This window comes from Gallus gallus, chromosome 1 (genome assembly GCF_016699485.2).
Source record: "Gallus gallus isolate bGalGal1 chromosome 1, bGalGal1.mat.broiler.GRCg7b, whole genome shotgun sequence".
Lineage (NCBI taxonomy): Eukaryota > Metazoa > Chordata > Aves > Galliformes > Phasianidae > Gallus > Gallus gallus.
This window is the reverse complement of record NC_052532.1, coordinates 24,474,248-24,495,952: the sequence shown is the minus strand read 5'-3', so window position 1 is coordinate 24,495,952 and position 21,705 is coordinate 24,474,248. Positions and strand designations below refer to the sequence as shown.

Below are 21,705 nucleotides of genomic sequence, written 5' to 3'. Positions count from 1 at the left end.
AGCAATAGCCTCTAAGAACTGCAAAACAGAAGTCTGTCAAGGGAATGCTATTAACTTGGGCACCTGCAGGCAAATTACACACACAAAAGCACTTTTGTCCAACAATTTTCCATTTTCTCACTTCCCTTCAGGAAAGATAGAATCACAGAATGGCCTGGGTTGGAAGGGACCTCAAGGATCATGCATCTCCAATTCCCCTGCCGGGCAGGGGCACCAACCTCCCCATTTACTAGACCAGGTTGCCCAGGGCCCCATCCAACCTGGCCTTGAACACCTCCAGGGACGGGGCATCTACAACCTCTCTGGGCAGCCCGTTCCAGCACCTCACCACTCTCCTGGTAAAGAACTTCCCCCTACCAAGTAAAGTACTAACACAAAGAATCAAAATACAAACAAAAAATGAAAAAAAAAAAAAAAGAAGTTACATAATAAAAACTACAGACATACACAACAAATTCATTTACCTGCAAAAACAAATTGACTTCTTGTAGTTTTTGTCTGATTTCTTGTCCTGCTCGTTCTTCCATCTCTTTCTTGTACTGTTCTATTTGGCTGTGGTTCACCATATTAGCCTCCAAATGATGTCTGAGGTTTGCCACCTCTTCCTTCAGCTGGCATTTGCTCTTCTCCAGTTTTTCATGGTTCTCACGCAGAGCAGACAGCTCTTCTCGCAAATCCTGGTTTTGTGCTTCCAGCTGGATGCATTTTTTAGACTCTAACTCCAGCTGCTGAGAAAGTTCAGTAACCTATAGACAGTAATAAAATGAACTTAGAGGGGTGTAAAATTATTCTTTGAAAATTCATAAAGGGGAAGACCATCCAGTCTCTAACTGTCATCTGCTGACTCAGTATCGGAGTCAAAGCAAAAAGTCAAGCCCATCTTTTAATAGAAGAACAGCTTTTAAGTTCTTGCAAATAGGATTCCTCAAGTTCCAACCTTCCTCAGTTCTTGTGTAGCAAGTAGAAGACCAACATGTACCAAACTAGAAGAATTTCACTTGTGGCAGTGGGCTGAAATGCGCTAGGGCCATTCTTCTGTGCACTGCTCTATTGCTCAATGGAAATCAAACAACTCTACCCAGATACCAGAAAGAATGCTTATCGTGCTTCAGGGGGAGTGGTCCACCAGTACAGAGCTAACTGGGCACAGGAAACAAGTACTCCTCCTGCCATTGCTCTTGAAAGCTTTGTAAACTGTGCTTCAAAAAGCAGCTTCCACAGCAGTGGTAAAGGAAGGCATTTTCTCTCTAGGTCAAATCCACTGTCTGGTTGCAAGAATATGTAGGAAATATGAGATGTTTCAGAAGTTTCCAAGGTCAACCGTGAAGCCAATTTCCTCTTCTCTCCCAGAAATATAACTTTTCTATACCTACTGAAAAGAATATTACAGGTCTCCAGAAATTAACACAACCCAAACAAACAAACAAACAAAAAAAAAAAACAAAGAAACAACCAGAACTTACCTTTGTTCTTAATTTGCCAACTTCATTCACCATTTCAGAATACCTGTTCTTCATTTCTCCCTGGAAATTAAATTGGGACTCTCTTTCTCTGGCCTCATACATCCTTAGTTTCTTCACAGCTCTGTTCAGAAGCCTCTTGCACCTGCACAACAAATCAGTCAAGAAAATAAGCAAAGGAACTATGAATCTATTTGTCACGCTTGTACACGAAAAGCATAGCTATGGCTTGCTTCATCTTAAACATGCTCAACAGGCCAACAGTTAATAAGAAAATCTAGAATTCCAATGCAATAGGTCACTTGGAGGGTCCAAATTTCACCCCAATAAAGGAAAAAAAGACCTCCCTCCCAGGAGAAGTGCTGGGCAGCCTGCATTTGCTGTTCGTTTGGCAGCCACAGAAAAGCATAGGCTCATGTACCAGAACTGCCTTGCAAGAACTGATGCAAGATTTGGATTTGTTCAGAAAAAGTTTAAACACACCTACTTTTACATTCAAGTTCCACAAAGCCTGACTTCTAACCTATGTGAGCTCTCTTTCAAGTACTAATGAACCATACCTGTGACATTCTTTCTGCAGTTCAATATTTCTTTTCATTTCCTGGTCAAGACGTGCTTCAACTGGTCGTTTCAACTCTACCAGCTTCTTCACTTTCTTTCTTTCACTCTCACACTTTCAAAAAAAAAAAAAAAAAATCCCCAAACAAACAAAAAAACATGACACACTCAGCATGGGACAGTACACGTAGCAACTGCAGATAGCACATATCTATCCCTTTGCCAAGTTCAGCAGAACACTGGGGCACAGGGTTCTTGTGAACATTTAATCACTTCAGGTTTCACACAAACAGGACAATACCTAGGGATACCAACTGATGCCCCTGCTGAAGGAAATGCCACTCCTCCCTCTTACTGGGCTTTGTCCCAAAAAGCTGGAAAAAAGATGCTAGAGAACAGCTTCCACAGTTCCTCTACTAGTAGGTCAGCTTGTTTAGATAGCCACAGCCCCAGAGAACACCGCACACTCTAGAGCATTCATGGAATCTCCAATGACCAGCAGGCTCTTGTGAAAGTCTGCTCTTCTGGAATTCATCAGTGTTTCCTCAGTCATTACCTCCACATCTTGTTTGTGGGTGTTTACTAATTCAGGTGCTGTTCCTCATGGTGTTTTCTGAGACAAACCAGAGGAGAGCTGACAACTAGTTTTGTAGTTTGCACTTGCACCTTATTTATTCTACAAGGGTTTTAAGCTCCTGACGTTCTGAAAACATGCAGTAGTTCCTCCATACACTGCACTGAAAATAAGGGGTGTTCTAACCCTGCCCAGAAATCATAGGGTTCAACAACAACCAGAAGGAAACTAAATAAAGAACTCAGGAACTGCAGCCTTGCTCCATGTGCTCAGCTGATATCAAACCACACTGTCTTCCTGACAGGACAACTCCAGCATTTACAGAGATACACCCTGTTGGTTTTTATTCAATTCCTTCACGACTCCCAAATCACAAGGTACTCAGGGGCCTGAGCGGCAGGGACACAAAAAGCTGAGTTTGTAAGAACTCAAGAAAATGTCAGTGCCACTCTTGGTATTGCCTAGGTGTTAGGGACTGTTTTCTGGGCTCACCTGTTCCAAGAGCTCAGCCTTTTCCCTATCAAGTTGAGCAAGACGATCTTCAAGGTGGGCTCTTGACTTCAGTTCTTCCTCCCACATATTGCGTGAGTCTTTTGATGTCATAGCCAACATATTCTGCTTTTGCATCTATGGAAACAACAATGGCAAAGGGAATGCCAAGATAACCAGAGAGACAACACAACACTGCACACGAACTGCATTATAAACTAGTAACTCAAATGGAGGCAGGGCTAAACACTCACCACTAAAGATCTGTAGTGAATGTTATACAGAGTGTATAAAACATGGCTTGAGAGGCACCATCAAGAATAGGACTTAATGCTAGTGGAAAGAGTGAAAGTTCTATATATGATAAAATGAGGTTACATCTTTTGGGGATAAGATGACACACATACAAAATTACCCCACAGCTTTCTTCATAAAATTCTCCAGATTTCATAATGATACAAAAATAACTACATTTATAATTCATCCAGTGCCCACCACAGAAAATTCCCTACACTCACTGACTGTGTAATAACTGCAGATCTTCTCAGAGCAAGAAAATGTTTTCAGATCAGCAACGTTACTTATACTTTTACCCAAAGGAACAAAGCTTTGCATCACAGATGCATCTGTGTGGAAACAAGTTTGCTTATTCAGTTCACTTTGTAAAGAATGAAAGTTGCCTAGATGCTTCGAGTAGTACATTTTAAGAAAAAAAAAAAAATGTCCCCTGACCTACAGAAGGATATAAAAACCTTAGCTTAAAGGCTTATACAACAAACTTGTAAAACTTTCTCATGTGTCCTTACAGAATAGGTTAAATGTTGGTTCTCAGTATGTGACAATGTATAGGTAAAATACAGAACTGTTAAAAACATTAAAAACATTAAAAAAACTGCTTTCAATTGGTATGCCACCAAAATAAGACAACTGAAAAGGAACCTGGAAAAGAACTCAGACTTTTCTGGGGCTTTCCCCAGGAAAAAAAATCAACAGCTTTTCCCTTCTACTAGATCCTTCTTACTCTCCCTACAGCAGCTTAATTTTCCAACAGCAAACTAATTCAAGAATATTCCAAGGTTACACAAGATGCTAGGCCATGCACATACACCAGCTACTTTCCAGTTGCCTGCCACTGACTGCAGAGCATCACCTCACCTATTTGCTCTTTCCTTACCTCAGCCCCCTGTGCGGCAGTACAGTACCAATACATATTCACAAATGGGAAAAGAATCTAATGAGCTTAGGTGGAAACTATGACAAAGCTCTGAAGATGAAATAGATTTTTCAGATCCAGTTTCCCCTCTCAGCTTTCAACCATACATCTCCCTCCTGCTGACATCATCCATCCTATCCTTCAAAAGAATAATGCTGATGAACACAAATATCTGCATATCACTGCAAAGATAGAAAAGGCAGCAGGGAAATGTGGCAATTTACAACCTTTACCCTTGAAGGTGCCTTTTCCTGAAACCTATTTTGTCAGTTTATTTGTACCTTATAGCACACCAAATCTTTCCAATCAATTGCCCGCACACAAGAAATAAAAAGACTAAACCAGTCATTTGCAGAAGTCATTGAGGTACCTGCTGATGTTGGTATTCTTCTGCAGCTGTCTGTGCTGTCCGTAAGCCAGTTATCAAGTCCTCTAGTCGATTATGAACCTAAGAAAGCATCAAAAGAAGAAAGAAGACACTGTCTTTCTAGTCTGAAGTTCACATTTCATTATAAAAATAAATTTTACACATATCTTTCCAACTCTTTATTCTTTTCATATTTACCCTCACCATTAGTCATGAGAAATACCTTAGTCTGATGCTATGATAAAACTGTTAGCAAACATCACCTCTGCCATTTGGCTTCAAGGAGAGAACTATGTGGAATACAAATAATCTTCAATCACAGAATCATAGAATTGTTCAGGTTGAAAAAGACCTTCAAGATCATCAAGTCCAACCGCAACCTAACCATACTACCCTAACTCTAACAATGAACATACAAAGGAGCTTCTCCCGTTCACCATACATTTGAAAACCATGCTGTCTTAACCAAGGGGGAAGAGTAAGCATTTCTCTCTTCTTCTACCAGTGTCACTACAGCACAAAGTTCAACTTTCATGTATAGTTATTTTCAGAAGCTCTTCAACATTAATTAACAACCACGGGTATAACAAGGCCCCCAGTTCATAGTTTAGAATACAAAAATAATTTGCCTCATATAAACTAGAGGTGAAATCACCTTATTTATGGTAATACCAATCACCTTATTTATGCTAATACCACCAAACAAGGGGAAATTGCAAGCCTTTCACCAAGTTCTGCAAATAACACCACGGGGATTCCTCTTTACCATTTCATGAAAACAAATACACATCAAGCAGCCAATGGAAAAGCAATTCCACACAGCAAAATCTCTGGGGAATATAACTCTTGCCCCAGCCTGATGTCAGCCAAGCCTCTGGCATGAAGCTCTTGGAACCGTCACACATGTGACATTTCCCTAAAGAAACCTGCAGAATGCCTTTCAAGATACACATTCCAATATGTGTCTGTCATCTAACATCATGACTGGTATAAAGAATAAAATATTTAAACCAGCACACTAGTGTCAAAACCTCACCATATATAGTATTAAGTACTTGAAGAGTGTTAAGAACTTGATATATTATTACGGGAAAACGCTCAAAACCAGAGAACTGGAGAATGGACCAGCAGGATTTTCAGAGTACCCTACAGTCACAGCACAACTCAGGTGACTCAGCTCCCCAGAAAAATTACATAACTTTCCCCTTGAGAAATATCTAACTAGGCTCAGAGGCTCACAAAAAAATAAAAAAATATAAAAGGGAAGTTTATGACTGGCTTACTGAGGTTGAGGCTTGCAGGTCCTTCTGAAGAGCTTCAATTCTATTGGTTTGTTGTTTGGCTGCGGCTTCCAATCTGGCATTTTCAATTTCAAGTCTTAAAGAAAAACACAGATCTTATTAGAGAAACCCATAATAGCACAAATTGTAAAAGAACAGTGTGAAATAACGCAATTTAAAGCAAGAGCTTCTTTCAAAATAATGTATTACCATGATGATGAAACAAGGCAATCCTGATGTTTTCAAATAATCCCAGAAAGCAAAACCTTGCTTCATTCTGCTATTTTCTTACCGTTGTACATGTTCTTCCAGTTGTTTTATAGTAGTATTGGTTCCAGAAGTTGCTAACAGAAGGTCTTGCAGTTTCTGGGAAGAAGCTGATACTTCTCTTTCCTTATTATCTAGGACAGTCTTCAAGTCATGAACACAATGCTCAGACTGAATACGCTGTTCTTCAGATTCCTGTAACTGTAAAATAGCATTGAGAATCCTCAGCATCCAGTTAGTTTCTCTATAGAGAACTCAGTGGGTGCTGAAGAATTTGAATATTGCACGTACCTACACACACCCTCTACCCAAAGTATTGTAATCATTTCTGATTCATTCAAACTCTCATTTCTCTTAGCAAAAGAACAATAACAGGTGATATTTCATCATCTGTGATACTGGCCTCTCCCAGCTGTACAAAGGATTTTCTATAACACCATTATGAGCATTGACACTGCCAACCCTACCTTCTCAGTGACTTGTGACACCCTGAAGCTACTTGCTATTCTATTGAAAATATTAATTAAAAAACCATCCTTTTCCTAAAGTGATTTCACATCTCAATAGTAGATTCTTATGATAGATGTTTCAGAAAAAAACCCCACAACTCTCATAGAGAGCAAAAAAGAAAAACTCAAATTCAGCTGTCCAGTATTTCTACCATTTCTCAGAAATCAGACACCATACTTGGCCAAACCAAATGCAATAACCTGCAGAGACACCAGGTTATTTAGCAAAGTGGCTTACCAAATACAGATCTTCGCCAGGTAAAGATATAGTGACCTCATATCAAAGACCACCCAATCATGGACACCAAGCGCATAGAACAATGCAATCCATATACATGTCATTCAACCTATACCCTTGAATTTATTTCTAGAATTGAAGGACAATATTTGCTTATACTCTGAAATCTCTGCTCTGGTTGGGCACAGGCATGACTGTGATCACAAATGACAAGGGGCAAGTTGAGAAGACTAAGGAGGTAAAGACCTGCTTACAGTGTCTACAACCAACATTATAAGACACAGAAAAATAATTTGTAAATTCAGAGCACTCGTGTGATGTTGCTTCAGAGAGTGCAAACATCCCATCCACATTCTTACTTGTGTTTGACCCCAGGAGAGGGAAGCAAGCTGGGAAAAGAAAGAACACTACTGCAATATCCTGGAGCCTCAAGAAGAGCTTTAGCTGTGGGGTTGAAGAATGTCTCCTACTTGCAAAAGAAGCTAGTTTTGATGATTCCAGTAACACTTATCTTTCACTACAGAGGAGGAGGCCAGCTGGCAAAGATTTCACCGGCTTCCTGAATTATGACAGGGTATCACTGCTAACCTCCTTAGCTCTTACTGGTACTTGCTCTCAGAACACTATTTTTCTCTTCTTCACCAGAAACAGGGAAAAAACACTCTCAGATTTATAAGTTACAGCCTCTCTGTACCTTGGTTTTAACCCTGTCCAATTCCTTTTGCAAGCGCAATTTGTCTTCCTCAAGGTCACTGCGGTAGCGTGTAGTAACTTCAAGGGAAGCTTCTGACATAGACTGCTTTTTAAGAGCATCAGCAAGCTCCTGCTGTAGCTGTCTGACCATACCCTACGGAAAGAGTTAGATGAACATGAGGAAAAACATGAAGTTTGACTTTACTCCTTTAAACTGACTAGATTATACAATTCAGCCATTTATCAAAGTCTTCCTTAATTCCAAGAGAAGAACAATGAACAACAACAAAACAACATAATTTAGTCCTACGCATATAACTTATACCTGATGCATTTTAGAAATACAAAATCACTTTATGATTTGAAACATTTTAATTTCTTCTAACTGTACAGCTTACCTCTCTTTCTACTTTGTCAGTTTCATATTTAAAGACTTGTTCCCTTAAATCAGTACACTTGGTATTTAATTCCTTGTTTCTCTCTTCCATGAGGTAAACTTGCTTTTCAGTATCAGCTCTGAGTTTGTTGAAAATATCATTAAATTTGTCCTGGACATCATTCACAACCTTTTCTTTGATGATTCCCTTGTTCTGCATATCTTCCAGCTGCTGACGGAGTAAAAGGTTTTCACTTTGGAGCTGGGCCAATCGTTCCTGCATAGATTCCTGCTTTATCATAAATTTGCTGACTTGATCTTTCTCAAGTTGCCGTGCATGATCACTTTCTTTTGCCTGACACTGGGCTTGATTTAAGTCTTTTTGTGTCATTTCTAAAAGCAGTGTTTTTTCTCGAAGCGTTTGTTTAAACTGGTGAAGCTCATTTTCTAGACTATTAGCTTTACTTTCCATTTTACTCAGCTGCTGAGACAAGCTCTTGTTGGTCTCCCGCACATCAGAGAGCTCACAATGGAGCTTGTCTTGTAAACGAAGCCATTCATCACGTTCTCTCTGAAATGTTCGTTCGACATCACTTTTCAATGACTGATGACGTTCAAGATCTTGAACAGCCGCATTCAAGCGGGAACGGAATGATTCAATCTCTGTTTCCAGTCTGTCTTTGCTTTCTTTCGTCTGTTCAAGCTTGGAAGTTAGCATTGCAGATTCTGTCTTGAGTAAATTCAGCTGTCCATTGTACTGAAGTACTGTTTGTGTTAAGGCTTCCTCATTCAGTTTAAGTTCCTTCTGAAGGTCGTCATTTTTTTCTTTCAAAGACTCATTTTCCTCTAAATATTTTCCTTCATTCTCCTGGTGCCTAAGTTTTACTTGATCAAGTTCCAGCCTTAGCATAGCAATCTCTTCTTGCAGTAACTGATTTCTGTGCAGCAGATCCTTTTCTCTGTCATTAGTGTCAGATTCCTGTGTGATAAAAGACAAGAATAAATAGTCATTTGGGAAATCTGGTTTCGCCTGGCAGGCACCACACTCCCCACCACTAAGTGGGATGAGGGAGAGAACTGGAAACAAAATAAAGCTCATGGGTTGAGATACAAATAATTTATTAAGCCAAAAGATGAAAAAAATGGAAACAAGAAAGTGATGATAATGTAATAACCAATTCCAAAGCCAAGTAATAGGATCACAAAGAGCTTCAGCCAATTTCTTTCCTAGTTAGTCTCGAGATATCTAGATATTTCACTGGTAGAAACCTTAAAAATGATTATAACAACAACTATACAGTGAAGAACAGCAGATAGTTTAAGAAAGTGGGAACACAGCGTCTTATTTTTCAGTGGCTTCCTACTTTCACATGCAATTCAGGTATATGTGGGATTGATGCTGCTATCCAGAATTTTTAAAGACAGCAGTGACAAAATAGGGTTATATTGATTAGCTGTAGATAATCCAGGCACAAAACCTTATTTTTTTCTATTGATTTTAGAATGAGCACAGTAAAATATAACAGAATTAATTAGAAATGGAAGTGATTACCTCTGAATTTTTTCCTATAGTTTTTCTTGTTTCTTCTTCCAGTTCCTTCTGTCTCCACAGGTGGCTGTTCAGAATTCCTTCTTGAAGAGCTCTAGCACTCTTTTCCTGAGAGAGCTGTCTCTGTGTTTCATCACGCTCTTCTTCAATCTACAGTAATAAATTGTGAATCTTGAGCAAAATTAGAATTAGCAATACCTTCCTATTTCATTCATCTTTGCATTCTTACATTTTATTAATTCTAGTAAGAGCTGTTTATCATAAAATCATAGAATGACCTGCATAAGAATTTTCCATGTTTGCAAACAAACATGTTTAGATTTATCTGAATTGAAAGTTATAAGGATAGTGTGCGTTCATTGCACAAATCAGCATTATAGAAGTTTTATACTTAATGAATCACTCTCTATAACAAAAGAAAAGAAAACTACTATTCTTGGAAATGTACAGAGTTTAAGTAGAAACCCAAGTTATCTTTCTAACATTATATATATATATATATATACATATATATATATATACATATATATACACACGCACACACACACACACTAAAAACAGAGATGAGCACTCATATGCTTACCGTCATAGATCTGAAAACATCTATTCATCAATATTACCACTAACATTAAGAACAGCATAAATCAAACGAGTAACATTTCCAAAAGCACAATAATTACACTGACTATACCCCACTGCAAGGTTCTAGCTCTACATCTCTCTTCTACTAATATTTAGAAATGCTTCAGAACATATGCCAATATAATTTCAGTTTACCAAAATCTAGCAATACTGCTGTACAAATTGAGTTGCACAAGATTTCCAAAGACTATTAATGAAATGAGACACAGAAGAGGATTGACCAGCTGAACAAACAGACCAGGAGATAAACTAATGCTAACCATGCCCCCATTAAATTCAGGCAGACTGGAAGAGGTGATGCTAACTACTTACTGCTCCTGCCAGAACAACGTGGCCACTGAAGATCCCTACTGATCACTTTCATGTGTTCTTAATATGTTTGCAAATGTAAGTTCTGCAAAGTTGAGGCTTACTATTTACGGGGAAAAATACAACAGAACCGACTGAATTTTTGAGGTATATCTGCAACTGCATAGAACCATGACAGGAATGCTGAAAAGTATGTCAAGGACAGTGAAAAGATCCTCAAAACTGTACATAAGAACTGAGGAATTTATGCAGATTATGTACAGTGAAAACATCATCATTTCAATCATATTAAATAAGGCACTAAACTTGTAATAAAAATAAAGTGAGAGTTTTTCTGAATTCAGTCCTGACTGTAGGCAAATGAGGCAATTTACAGATTATCAGGTAAACAGTAACATTTAGGCCTAAATTTAAATCCATGTAAGTATGCATGAAAGAGTGCTACAATCAGTAACTCTAATTTCCTTCTGAAAAAAATATTACATATATATATATATATATATGATTTTTCATGTATATTATATATATATGTATTTAATTGTATTTAATTAATATATTTAATAATATATTTAATGATTTCCTTCTGGAAAAAAATAAATATATATATTCCTATTATATATATAAATATATTATATATAAAAATAAATAATATATAAAAATATATATTATAAATATATTTATTATTATATTATTATATTACTATATGTTATTATTATTATTAACATATATATAAAATATTATTTTTTCCAGAAGGAAATTATTAAATATATTATCAAATATATTAATTAAATACACACACACACACACAAAGAGTTTTGTAGTAATCAGGAAAAGTAACTCAAAGTGAGGCTTTGCCTGAAACACAAACCAAACCAAACTATAATTCTGAAAATTGAGAAAAGGAATCATGAACTAGTTTGTTCATGTTGGTTTCAGGACAGTAGTCCTCAAAATGTACCAAGATAATTATCTAATGCCTCTTTCACAAACAAGGTACATTTTTGTTGAACATACTAGCATAAAATATCAATTAGAAAGAAGCAGAAAAACAGAAGATGTATGTTTAAGATACCTGTTTCATGAGCTTTCTCAGCGTTATTAACTCTGTTTCTAAATTCCTTGCATGCAACTCAAGTTGTTGTCTCTCCTCTGTTTCTCTACAATATTGATCCTCTTTCCTCCTTAGTTGTTCTCTCATTTTTTCATATTGCATTTCAGCTCTAAGCCTCTTTTCCTCTTCTTGTTTCAAAGAAAATCTGGGATTTAAAAGAGGATATTTGAGGAATTAAAGTACTGACAAAAAAGGAAATATGCCATATCACAAACTTGCAGAAACAACTTAAACCGTAAAAAATGTCACATCTTTTCAAATACAGAAGTTCTGCTCCAATTTTAAGCTTTTAAAACAACTCTAATTTCATTCCATTAGTGGTGGAAGACATCTTTTATATGAGCCTTACAAGACTGACAAATAAGCCATTAAGTGATGTATAAAATTCATCATGTATTTTCAAGTTAATATAGGTAAACATGAAGAATAATGCACACATCTATAATTCCTAAGAAAACCCAAAACTTCACACTACAGGTGCACACTTCATTCAAAAGTAGTTCATTGTCTTACCAGATCAAAATACCATAAACTTTTAGTATTAAAAACATACTGTTTTTAATATGCTGAACATCATCTACATAGTACAGATTCATAATGACTGCCAAGTAATACTAACAAAACAGCACATCGCTTATCTAAGACAAATTCAAAAACCTAAAAGAAGCCTTCCTTTCCTTTCCTTTCCTTGCCTTTCCTTTCCTTGCCTTGCCTTCTTTCCTTGCCTTGCCTTCTTTCCTTGCCTTGCCTTCTTTCCTTGCCTTGCCTTCTTTCCTTGCCTTGCCTTCTTTCCTTGCCTTGCCTTCTTTCCTTGCCTTGCCTTCTTTCCTTGCCTTGCCTTCTTTCCTTGCCTTGCCTTCTTTCCTTGCCTTGCCTTCTTTCCTTGCCTTGCCTTCTTTCCTTGCCTTGCCTTCTTTCCTTGCCTTGCCTTCTTTCCTTGCCTTGCCTTCTTTCCTTGCCTTGCCTTCTTTCCTTGCCTTGCCTTCTTTCCTTGCCTTGCCTTCTTTCCTTGCCTTGCCTTCTTTCCTTGCCTTGCCTTCTTTCCTTGCCTTGCCTTCTTTCCTTGCCTTGCCTTCTTTCCTTGCCTTGCCTTCCCTTTCCCTTCTTTTCTCTTCTTTTCTCTTCTTTTTTGAATAACTGAAATAATCAACAGTAAGCACTGATACAGTTAAAACTGTCCATTGTGTGTCCATAGTAATTAAACAAGAAAGCATTTTTGTATTTGCTAATTATTTTCAATATTTTTCCAATATTTTTGTCAACAAATAAGAAAGCAACTATGAAAATAAAGAAAGAGGTGCCCCCAAAAATTTGCTTTACTAATTCTGGAAAATGGATATCAGCAACTACTAATAAATAGCTCAAAAGATTGGCTGTAACATCAGTATTTAAATAGCTTATACTCAAGGAGAAAGCTTTACATATAATTGTTACTTTAGTTTCCTGAAAAAGTACAGCTTTTACAAATTTATAGCTACCACAGTTTTGAGATTTTATATTGAAAGAAAAAAATAATTCCTTGCATTTATAGATGCTTGGGAATTTTGAAAAATGTTTAGAATCAAATCCAAGCCACATCAGGAATGGCTTTGTCTTACTCATAATCCCCTTCCATGTACTAGGAGACTGCTGGCACATCTCCTTGAAGTCCATTTCCCTTAGCTTCTTCTCAGAGAGAAAGTGCTCTATGCTCTGCGATCAGCCTGGAAGGCCTCTGCTGAACTCACACATGTTGACTATGATCTCTTGTACAGAGCAGCCAAAAGTTGGACCCAGTGATCCAGACACAGACCAACAAGAGCTAAGTAGGGATGGATCCCTCCCTTCGGCTTCTTGACTCTCTGCTGTTCTTAACGCAACCCAGGATGCTGATGGCCTTCTCAATTTCAAGACCATTCTGGCTCACGTTGCACTTAATATCTGCCAAGGCCCCCAGAGGCTTCTCAGCAAAGCAGCTCACCAACCAGAACATTTCACTGTGTATCCTCACAAGGGGTTCCTCTATCCCACTTGCAGGGCTTTGAATTTGTTCTTGATGAATTTTACATAATGCCTGCTGGCCAATCCTCTAAAATGGTCTAAACAGTGACTAAAAACCATTTGCATCTAGATCAGGAGTACGAGGACAAGGGAACAATCTCAAATTTGACCTTCAATCAAACAAGCACACATGCTAAACTGTTTCAATTTGTGGTCTGTGGAGTTGTCATAATTCCTAGTTTTATATAAAAACAGAAGGTACAAAAACAAAACCTGTGAAGTACAACTCTTAAAAATGCTTGTTAAGTCCCCACTCACTAGAGGTACTTAAGAGATACATGGATGTAGCACTAAGGGACATGGCTTAGTGGTGGGACTTCGTTGATGGCTGGACTATCAGCATCTTCTAAAACGTGACCAGGACAACACACAATCAAATGCAGGATTACATACTTAAGGCTTTGGATATCACTTTTCAATTCCATTTCTTGGTGAGCCAATATGGATTTCAAATCTTGAGTCTCTTCTGCTATTAACTGTGACTCCTCTTTTTCACTTTCCAACTTTTTGACTTCTCTCCAGAGAGCTGTATAGCGTTTTTTTTCACAATCTATTATCTGTTCATATTCAAGAAGTATGTTTTGAATTTTCAGCAAAATAGCAGAATCTATATGGAGACAAAAAGTACACAAAATCGCACATATGCATAAATACTTTCCAGTGTACAATCTATTTAATTCTTTGCTGAATTGGGTATAGGTGGCAAGGTTTTAGTCGTGGCGAAGTCTCTATAAGAAAGACCCAAAAGACTGTGCCAAATGCAGATAAATCCAACAGACCCGCTACAGGATACAACTCAGCCTATCAGCCAATCTTACAGCACCTCCAAGAAAGCATATTTTGGAAAGGGCAAAAACACCAAGTAGGCAGAGAAGGAGGGGAAAAAAAAGTGTAAGTAACAGTGGAAAAAAATGTAAGATGAAGGAGGAAGCACTCCAGGTGAGGGAGCAGATTCCCAAACAACCTGTGGAGAGCACCATAATGGAGCAGGTGTTTCCCTGCAGCCCTTGGAAAGAGCCACACTGGAGCAGATATCCACATTGCAGCCCATGGAAGACTCCACTGGAGAACAAATGGCTAATTCCTAAAGGATCTTTATTTGATGAAGAGTCCACACTGGAGCAGATCTTCCTGACGAGAAGTGTAGCCCATGCAGAGCCCAGGCTGAACTGTTTTATCCTGCAGTCTGTACTGCAGCCTGTAAAAGGACCTATGCTAGAGCAGAGAAAATGTGTGAAGATGTAGAAGAGGCAGAGAGGAACTACCATGTATCGACTGGAGACCCACCATCCTCCTTGCACTGCTCAGGAAGTGGGAGCGAAGAAGCAAAATTAAGCATGAGAAAGTGGTGGGTGGAAGGTGTTTTATTTACTTATTTTTATCTTTCTCACTCCCCAGTTTAATTGGCAAACAATGAAATTAATTTTCACCAAGTGGAGCATGTTTTGTCTGTGACAAAAATTAGTGATGGCCCTGTCTTTATCTCATTTCCTGAGCTTTTTCATCTCCTATTTTCACCTCCTGTCCTGTTGAAGCGTGGAAGTAACAGTGCAGGTGGGTATGAATAAGGTCTTTAGCTACAGTTAATCCATATTTGCCTAATGAAGTTTTAGCAAAGATTAAGAAAATTAGCGCTGCTTACATTTATATCAAACTACGTGTATATATGCAAGCATATTACAACATTTCATTATAGATTTTTTAATTTTTTTTTTTTCAGCAAAGCCATTATTTTGAGAAGCAATTTGTCATTACATAGTAAGAGGCATAAACAGGAAAAAAAAAAAGACTGGTCTTGCTAACTTCTCATCACTACATTTGAATGAGCTGGCATGTACCTTACAAAACCTGCTCTTCCAATTCTGACTAGAGACAGCCAGCAGTAGGTAAGGCGTGCTTGCTGACAACACATATGGACATCTGAGGGTAGGTGAGCTGAATTCTGCATTCAGTGCAGAGGGAGTCTCTACTTTTTGGGGAGCAGGGTATGGGCAAGAGTCAATTTTGATCATAAACAATAGGCCAAGACAGAAAACTAAAGAACTGTGAAGGTTCACAAGGAAACGAGTTTTAAAAGAGGAACTTGTAACAGCAGACAAAGTGATTTAGAAACTTACCTGTATGATCCACACTAAGCTGTTCAAACAGCAACATAGCTTCTTTGTAAGTTGAAGTTGGCAACTCAGCATCCTCTGTAGTTGTATCAGATGACTGTGTTAAATCAAGGTCATCAGTAACATCCATTTGCATGCTGCCCTACAGACAATACAGTGTGTTATGTATACAACACTGTATTATCACAGATCATTATGAATGCAGGAACAATTCATTCTCTCACTCACAGCCCATCAATTTGGCTCAAAGAGTACAAAGATGCATACTAGCAGAAATCTGCATCTGATTGAACATGATGTAAAAGCTGTTACCGTTTAAGTGATAAAAGCTGATAAAAAAAACTAACTTTACAGTACCTTGTTCTTTTCACTCCCTGTTTTTGTTGCAGGTCTGGAAAACAAAAATACATTTCAGTACTGGAATGCTTATACTACATTATGAACAATAACTGAAATTGCTCTGAAAACAATTTCAGAAGTGAATTAAACTACAGTTTAATACAATAACTTTGTTACATGTAGTCATGTAGTTGAAGGCAGAAAAAAAAACAACAAAAACATCTTATGTATACTGGAAGGGTGTTTTTTTTCTGCATAATATTGGGAATTACACAACAGCCAAGGTTGAAAAGGACCTCCAAAAAGGCCACTCTTGGAGAGAGACCTCCGGAGCCTTCTCTTCTCCAGGCTGAAGAGTCCCAGCTCTCTCAGCCTGCCCTCATAGGGGAGGTGTTTCATCCCTTGGATCATTTCTGTGGCCCTCCTCTGGATGCACTGTAACAGACCTACATCTCTCCTGTACTGAGGAATCCACATCTAGGCGCAGTACTCCCAGTGATGTCTCACCAGTGCTGAGTAGAGGGGCAGAATCACCTTCCTCAACGTAATGGCCATGCTTCTTTTGATGCAGCCCAGGATATGGCTGGCTTCCTGGGCTGTGAGGGCACACTGCTGGCTCATGTCCAGCTTGCCATCCACCAGTACACCCCTAAGTCTTTTTCGGCAGAGAAAAAATCATTGTACGCATTCAGTTTATAAAACTTACCTTTAGTTTTCAGGCCAATTTTTGTAATTACCAGATATATTTATAATATTCCTTATATTCAGTACCTTTCTTCATCTTGAGATGTTTCACTGAAAGTGCTATCATCCATTAATTGAATCTTCCGATTAGCCCTCTGCTTTGAAGACTGCCTTTTCTTCTCATTTTTCTTCATACCTTTTGCATTCAGAACAGATTTACTATATTGAACAGAAAGAAAGAAAAAAAAAAATCAACAATTGAGTACATATATATACACACACACACACACACGCACACACTATATATAGAAAAAAAACAAGACTACAAATGTCTGTGCTAAAACATCTTGGAAGATACTCAAGTAAGCTGGAACACCTCTCTGTCCCCATTAGAGGATGTACTTTAGAGCACAGATTCTCCTAAAGACGATGCAGATAAAAAAATCCTGCCCAGGATTATGTAAAAGCATCTTTGTCTTCTTAAAACTTTTTAGGACTGTTTGGTAATATTATCTTTTCCTTTTTCCTGACAAAGAGGACCTGATTTTAATGAAAAAACTGCATGAGGAACACTAATATCTCCTAGAAAAGGGAGAAAGTTAATTAAGTTCCTGCTTTTCTGTTCTGGGTGGCTCTTTATTAACAAAATAGCTTTTTCTCAATCTCCAGCTAAGATTCTGAAGACACTATCAGCATCAGTATTGAGGAAGAAATTCTCTGGGCAGCCTGGTCTAGCGGTTGGCAACCCTGCACATAGCAGGGGGGGGTGAAACTAGATGACCATTGTGGTCCTTTTCAACCCAGGACATTTTACGATTCTATGATTAAGATCTGTATCTCCTCCAGTGAAATAAATCTGAACCTCCAATGTGCACTTATGTCCTAAGAAAATATATTTAAAAAAAAAAGTTTGAGAAGTAGGAGAGTACTCAGCATAGCTTTCAACACTGAGGAAAGTGCTTCAAATATAAGATTAAAAAACACCTAAAGCTAAAACCCCCAAATATTGCAAGTAAAAATCACAGATTATTTCTTTACTTTACCCTTTTATTGGCATTTCAACTAATTTTGGTCTCTCCTCAGATGAAAAATTCTTTGTGTGTTTTTCTTCTGTCATTTTTTCATTCTTCCTTAGAGCAAGCTTTTCTTTTACTGGTTGATTGGTAATATTGCCTGCTGGTGTATTTAATTTATCAAGGCCTTCCTGTTTCTCCACTGCTTGCACTTTGAAATGTTTCTGCTTCCTTTTTTCTTTCTCAACCTATGAAGAAAAAATTAAGCTTCATATATTTTTCTGCTTTTAAAGGAGATCTAAGACCAAATAATCTAAGCTTGACTCCTAAAATAATGTAAAATAAAAAAGAAACTATAAAGTGTACCAAGTCAATGAAAACACTCTGAATTCACTCATAATTTGAAGTACAACAACAACAACAACAAACCAGCCCTCAGGAAATAAACAATAAAAGCGTTACTGGTGAGCAAGAAATTAGACAGAATACACAACATTACTTGTAGAAACACAAAATATGAGTGGATGTATGATGGGGTACTTCCTTAACAATGAGGAAAAAAAAACCAAACTCACAAGCAGAAACAGTTTCACAGCAATCAGGAATTTTAGTGGAAAGCAATGAAGGCACATCATGCGCAAACCACAGCAAATGAAGAGATAAGTCAAGACCCTGTTCAGAAGCTATTTTCATTCCTTCATCGAGAATCAAAACCGGTGTACTTGTATGCATTTCTTTTTATGGCAATGAGGTGATAACTACTTGCACTGGAACTGACTGCCACCTATTGTTAAACTGAAACAATAAATTTTGATTTCTCAAAACCTTCTGATTACATTATGGGGAAAAGTACAATTCTCCACTGCTTTCCTTATTTATGAAAAACGTTCATCCCTTAAAACAACAACAACAAAAAAACAATTTGCACAAAGCACCTTCTTTTAATGATCAATAGCTAACATGAACAGGACCATTGATACGGAGAAAGACTAAGGAATAAGGAGCAGCAGGTGAACTTCTACCTCTTTTTGTAGCTGTACCTTCTCTTTCTCCAAAGCCAGGAATACCATTTGCAGCATTCCTACCTTACTCTTAAATCTTTCCACATCTTGTTTTAATTCTTCATCCAGATTCCTTTTCAGCATGCCACAAGGTTGCTGAGCATGTGGAAAAAGATTTTCAATTTCTTTTTCTCCTATTTCCTTGTTTTTGATGAAGCAGTCTCTGGAAACACTGTCACTAAGACAGACGTCCTTGCCAAATTTCTTCTCTCTTATAAAATCAAGTGTACTTCCATCATTTGTGGAAATAGGTCTTACTTTAGGAAGAATATTAGAAATGTCATCCAAAATATTTGTTTTTAAACAATATCTCGGGGAATATTCAGGACTTCCCTCTACACTCTTACTAATCCCATTCTCATTTTCTTCCATTTCCTCTCCTTTTGCTAGAGGTACATTTGTATTATCTGTGTAATTAGTGCAGTCTTCTTCATCTGTACTCCAGGTATTTTCCACGTTTGCATTTAAGTTATTGTGATCAGGAAGGACACCGAGACTCGGAATTACAATTTCCGTTTTGGGCTCTTTCAGGTCTACGTTAAGTTTCATGTCTCCAAATTCACCTTTACTTTCTAACTTATTACTTGATTCTGTCGCACAAGATGAAACACGAAAACTCTTCAATTCTTCATTGAAGTCATCTTCTGACACTTCTGCCACAAGGGATGTAGCTTTCTCAGATTCATTAATTTCACCAAACAGCTGCTTCAGCTCTGCTGTAATGTTTTTAAAATTTGTTTTCAACTCCCTTTTCTCTTTTTCAACCCACATTCTTTCATATCTTTCTTCCCACGGCTTTAGACTTAACTGCTTGTCAGCACTGTGGGATTCCTCATTTTCTCCTAGGGTTTCCTGATGAGAAATTTCTGCTTTGTCAGTCTGCTTTTCATATGCTGTCTTTTCTATCAAGCTGGTAGTTTCTAAAACACATTTATCCTTAAGTAAGCAGGTAAAGACAGAAAAATTACCAAGAAAAAGAAAATTATGGTTAAGCCATGTAATTTACATTGTAAACTCATCCTATCGTACAACAAAAAATAAAGGTACCTTATTCATTTTTTCCTCAAAATAGAAGGATCTAGTTTAGAAACAATAGTCTTTCTTCAACTAGATTTCTCTGAACACAAGCATCACTTTTACCAATTATAGAGAGCAGGCAGGCTAAAAGGTGTCACTAAGAGTTTGTTTTAGTATTTTACTTAACAAAAAAAAAAAAAAAAGAAGAAGAAGAAGAACCAAAAGAAACCAACAAAACAATCAGCAACAATGTACAACACAACTGCCCAAATTTTCCCATCCTCCATCACTTTCTACTGACTGGCAATTTACAACCCCTTGCTAGTTAACACAGTGTGAGTGATCATAACAAGCTTTTTACTATCCACTACAAGGAGAACTGGCTACATTATAATCATTTATACTCCCCAGAGTTAGAATGCTTAAATTCCATTCCAAGCACCCAAGACAAATATTTACTAGGAAAACCTGTTCATTCCTGCCCTCAGCCCAAAATCAAGAACTAAGACATCTATCAAAACTGTACCATGCCTCAAACCCACTGACCAGCTCCTCTCTCCAGCCTCCTCATATCTGTGACTTCACGCTCTACTCCTCAATGGTGCTGACTGCTTGTATCATGTGTCACAGCCCCTGCAACATTATCCTGTTTGTGTTCCCTTCTGAATAAGGGTTGCAGGCTTGGTGTCCCAAGGGACCACGACCATTGATCTTCTTACTCCGATTATACAGGCCCTTTCCTTCTTCCACATCTTAACTCCACAAAAATCTTTCACAATGGAGAGGAGCAACTCAGTTCCCACCTGTCTCAGCCACTCCATTCCCAATCTCCATTCACTTTGCACATCTGCTACCACCTTCCAATACTTAAGCTCTGTTCTCTACCTGCTGAAATTAATCACATCCCTCTTCCATGGTGCCTTGGATGTATGATGGATATTACTTCCTCCACTGTCCCTTGAGGTATTACAGAAGAATCCAGACACTCACTGAAGTCCCCTACCCAGTCCTGTATGCTCAATACAAACAGAATGCCTAATTTATATTCCTCTATAATGGCCTCCAAAAAAAAAATTATTTTCAAACTCTTATTATCTTGATCAGACAAGGATACATTTTGCAGAGGCAGAGAAAGCATTGACAGATTATCATATTTCAGGATAGTATCTAACTTCAGATGATACAAGCTTCACGTACAAGACTCTTTTTTCAGAACCATTTACTGCCTGGTAAACTTTCTTTTACCTTAGCATATAATACAGTTTACCAATTCAGACTATAACTCACAATATTTGATTTCACATACCTGTCTCCCATAGTTTTCAATGGCATCCTTGACCATCCCTTTTTCAGCTGATGACGGCACATGAAAGACAGATTCTGAGCACTCACCTACAGTGAAGAAATTACATGAACATGACTTATTACAACTTATTTATATCTGGAGTACATCCTGAATCATTACACTTGTGAGAAAATAACACAAACTAAAACAATCTCTCAAGTGTATGATTTATGATTTGAAGATAATATTATAATACAGTTTAAAGATGCGTCTATGTGAACTACTCTCTTTCAAAGCATTCCCTTTCATTCATAAGGGTAATTTGATGACAATCAGTACAAATGGTCAGAAATACACCTTTAAGAATCTCAAATGATTTATGTATATGTAGAAATATATTTATATATACACATGACACACTGTATGCTATACAGTAACTGGCTGGATTCCCCCAGCTATTTTCATTGTGCCTTGTTTTGTGCCAAGAAAGGTCTCATTTAACCCTTTTAGAGTTAGA

The 21,705-nt window shown here is 37.8% G+C and overlaps 1 protein-coding gene across 3 annotated transcripts in view; it reads right to left on the bottom strand.

Annotated features, from left to right (window-relative positions):
• ANKRD26 (ankyrin repeat domain 26) overlaps positions 1 to 21,705 on the bottom strand; it is a 48,312-nt gene that overhangs the window by 7,358 nt on the left and 19,249 nt on the right. The window contains exons 18-35 of one of the 3 annotated variants that reach the window (NM_001287187.2): positions 21,210 to 21,295; positions 18,848 to 19,822; positions 17,856 to 18,073; positions 16,900 to 17,031; positions 16,147 to 16,180; positions 15,793 to 15,931; positions 14,069 to 14,282; positions 11,597 to 11,780; positions 9,577 to 9,723; positions 8,047 to 9,003; positions 7,650 to 7,802; positions 6,234 to 6,409; positions 5,945 to 6,038; positions 4,665 to 4,742; positions 3,085 to 3,219; positions 2,021 to 2,133; positions 1,464 to 1,605; positions 465 to 746 (exon numbers count right to left, since the gene is read on the bottom strand). In NM_001287187.2, the coding sequence (NP_001274116.2) occupies positions 465 to 746; positions 1,464 to 1,605; positions 2,021 to 2,133; positions 3,085 to 3,219; positions 4,665 to 4,742; positions 5,945 to 6,038; positions 6,234 to 6,409; positions 7,650 to 7,802; positions 8,047 to 9,003; positions 9,577 to 9,723; positions 11,597 to 11,780; positions 14,069 to 14,282; positions 15,793 to 15,931; positions 16,147 to 16,180; positions 16,900 to 17,031; positions 17,856 to 18,073; positions 18,848 to 19,822; positions 21,210 to 21,295 (4,259 nt within the window). Of the gene's footprint in view, positions 1 to 464; positions 747 to 1,463; positions 1,606 to 2,020; positions 2,134 to 3,084; positions 3,220 to 4,664; positions 4,743 to 5,944; positions 6,039 to 6,233; positions 6,410 to 7,649; positions 7,803 to 8,046; positions 9,004 to 9,576; positions 9,724 to 11,596; positions 11,781 to 14,068; positions 14,283 to 15,792; positions 15,932 to 16,146; positions 16,181 to 16,899; positions 17,032 to 17,855; positions 18,074 to 18,847; positions 19,823 to 21,209; positions 21,296 to 21,705 lie in introns of those variants that run through there. The other 2 variants (XM_015281044.4, XR_006938024.1) reach the window with 2 other exon arrangements.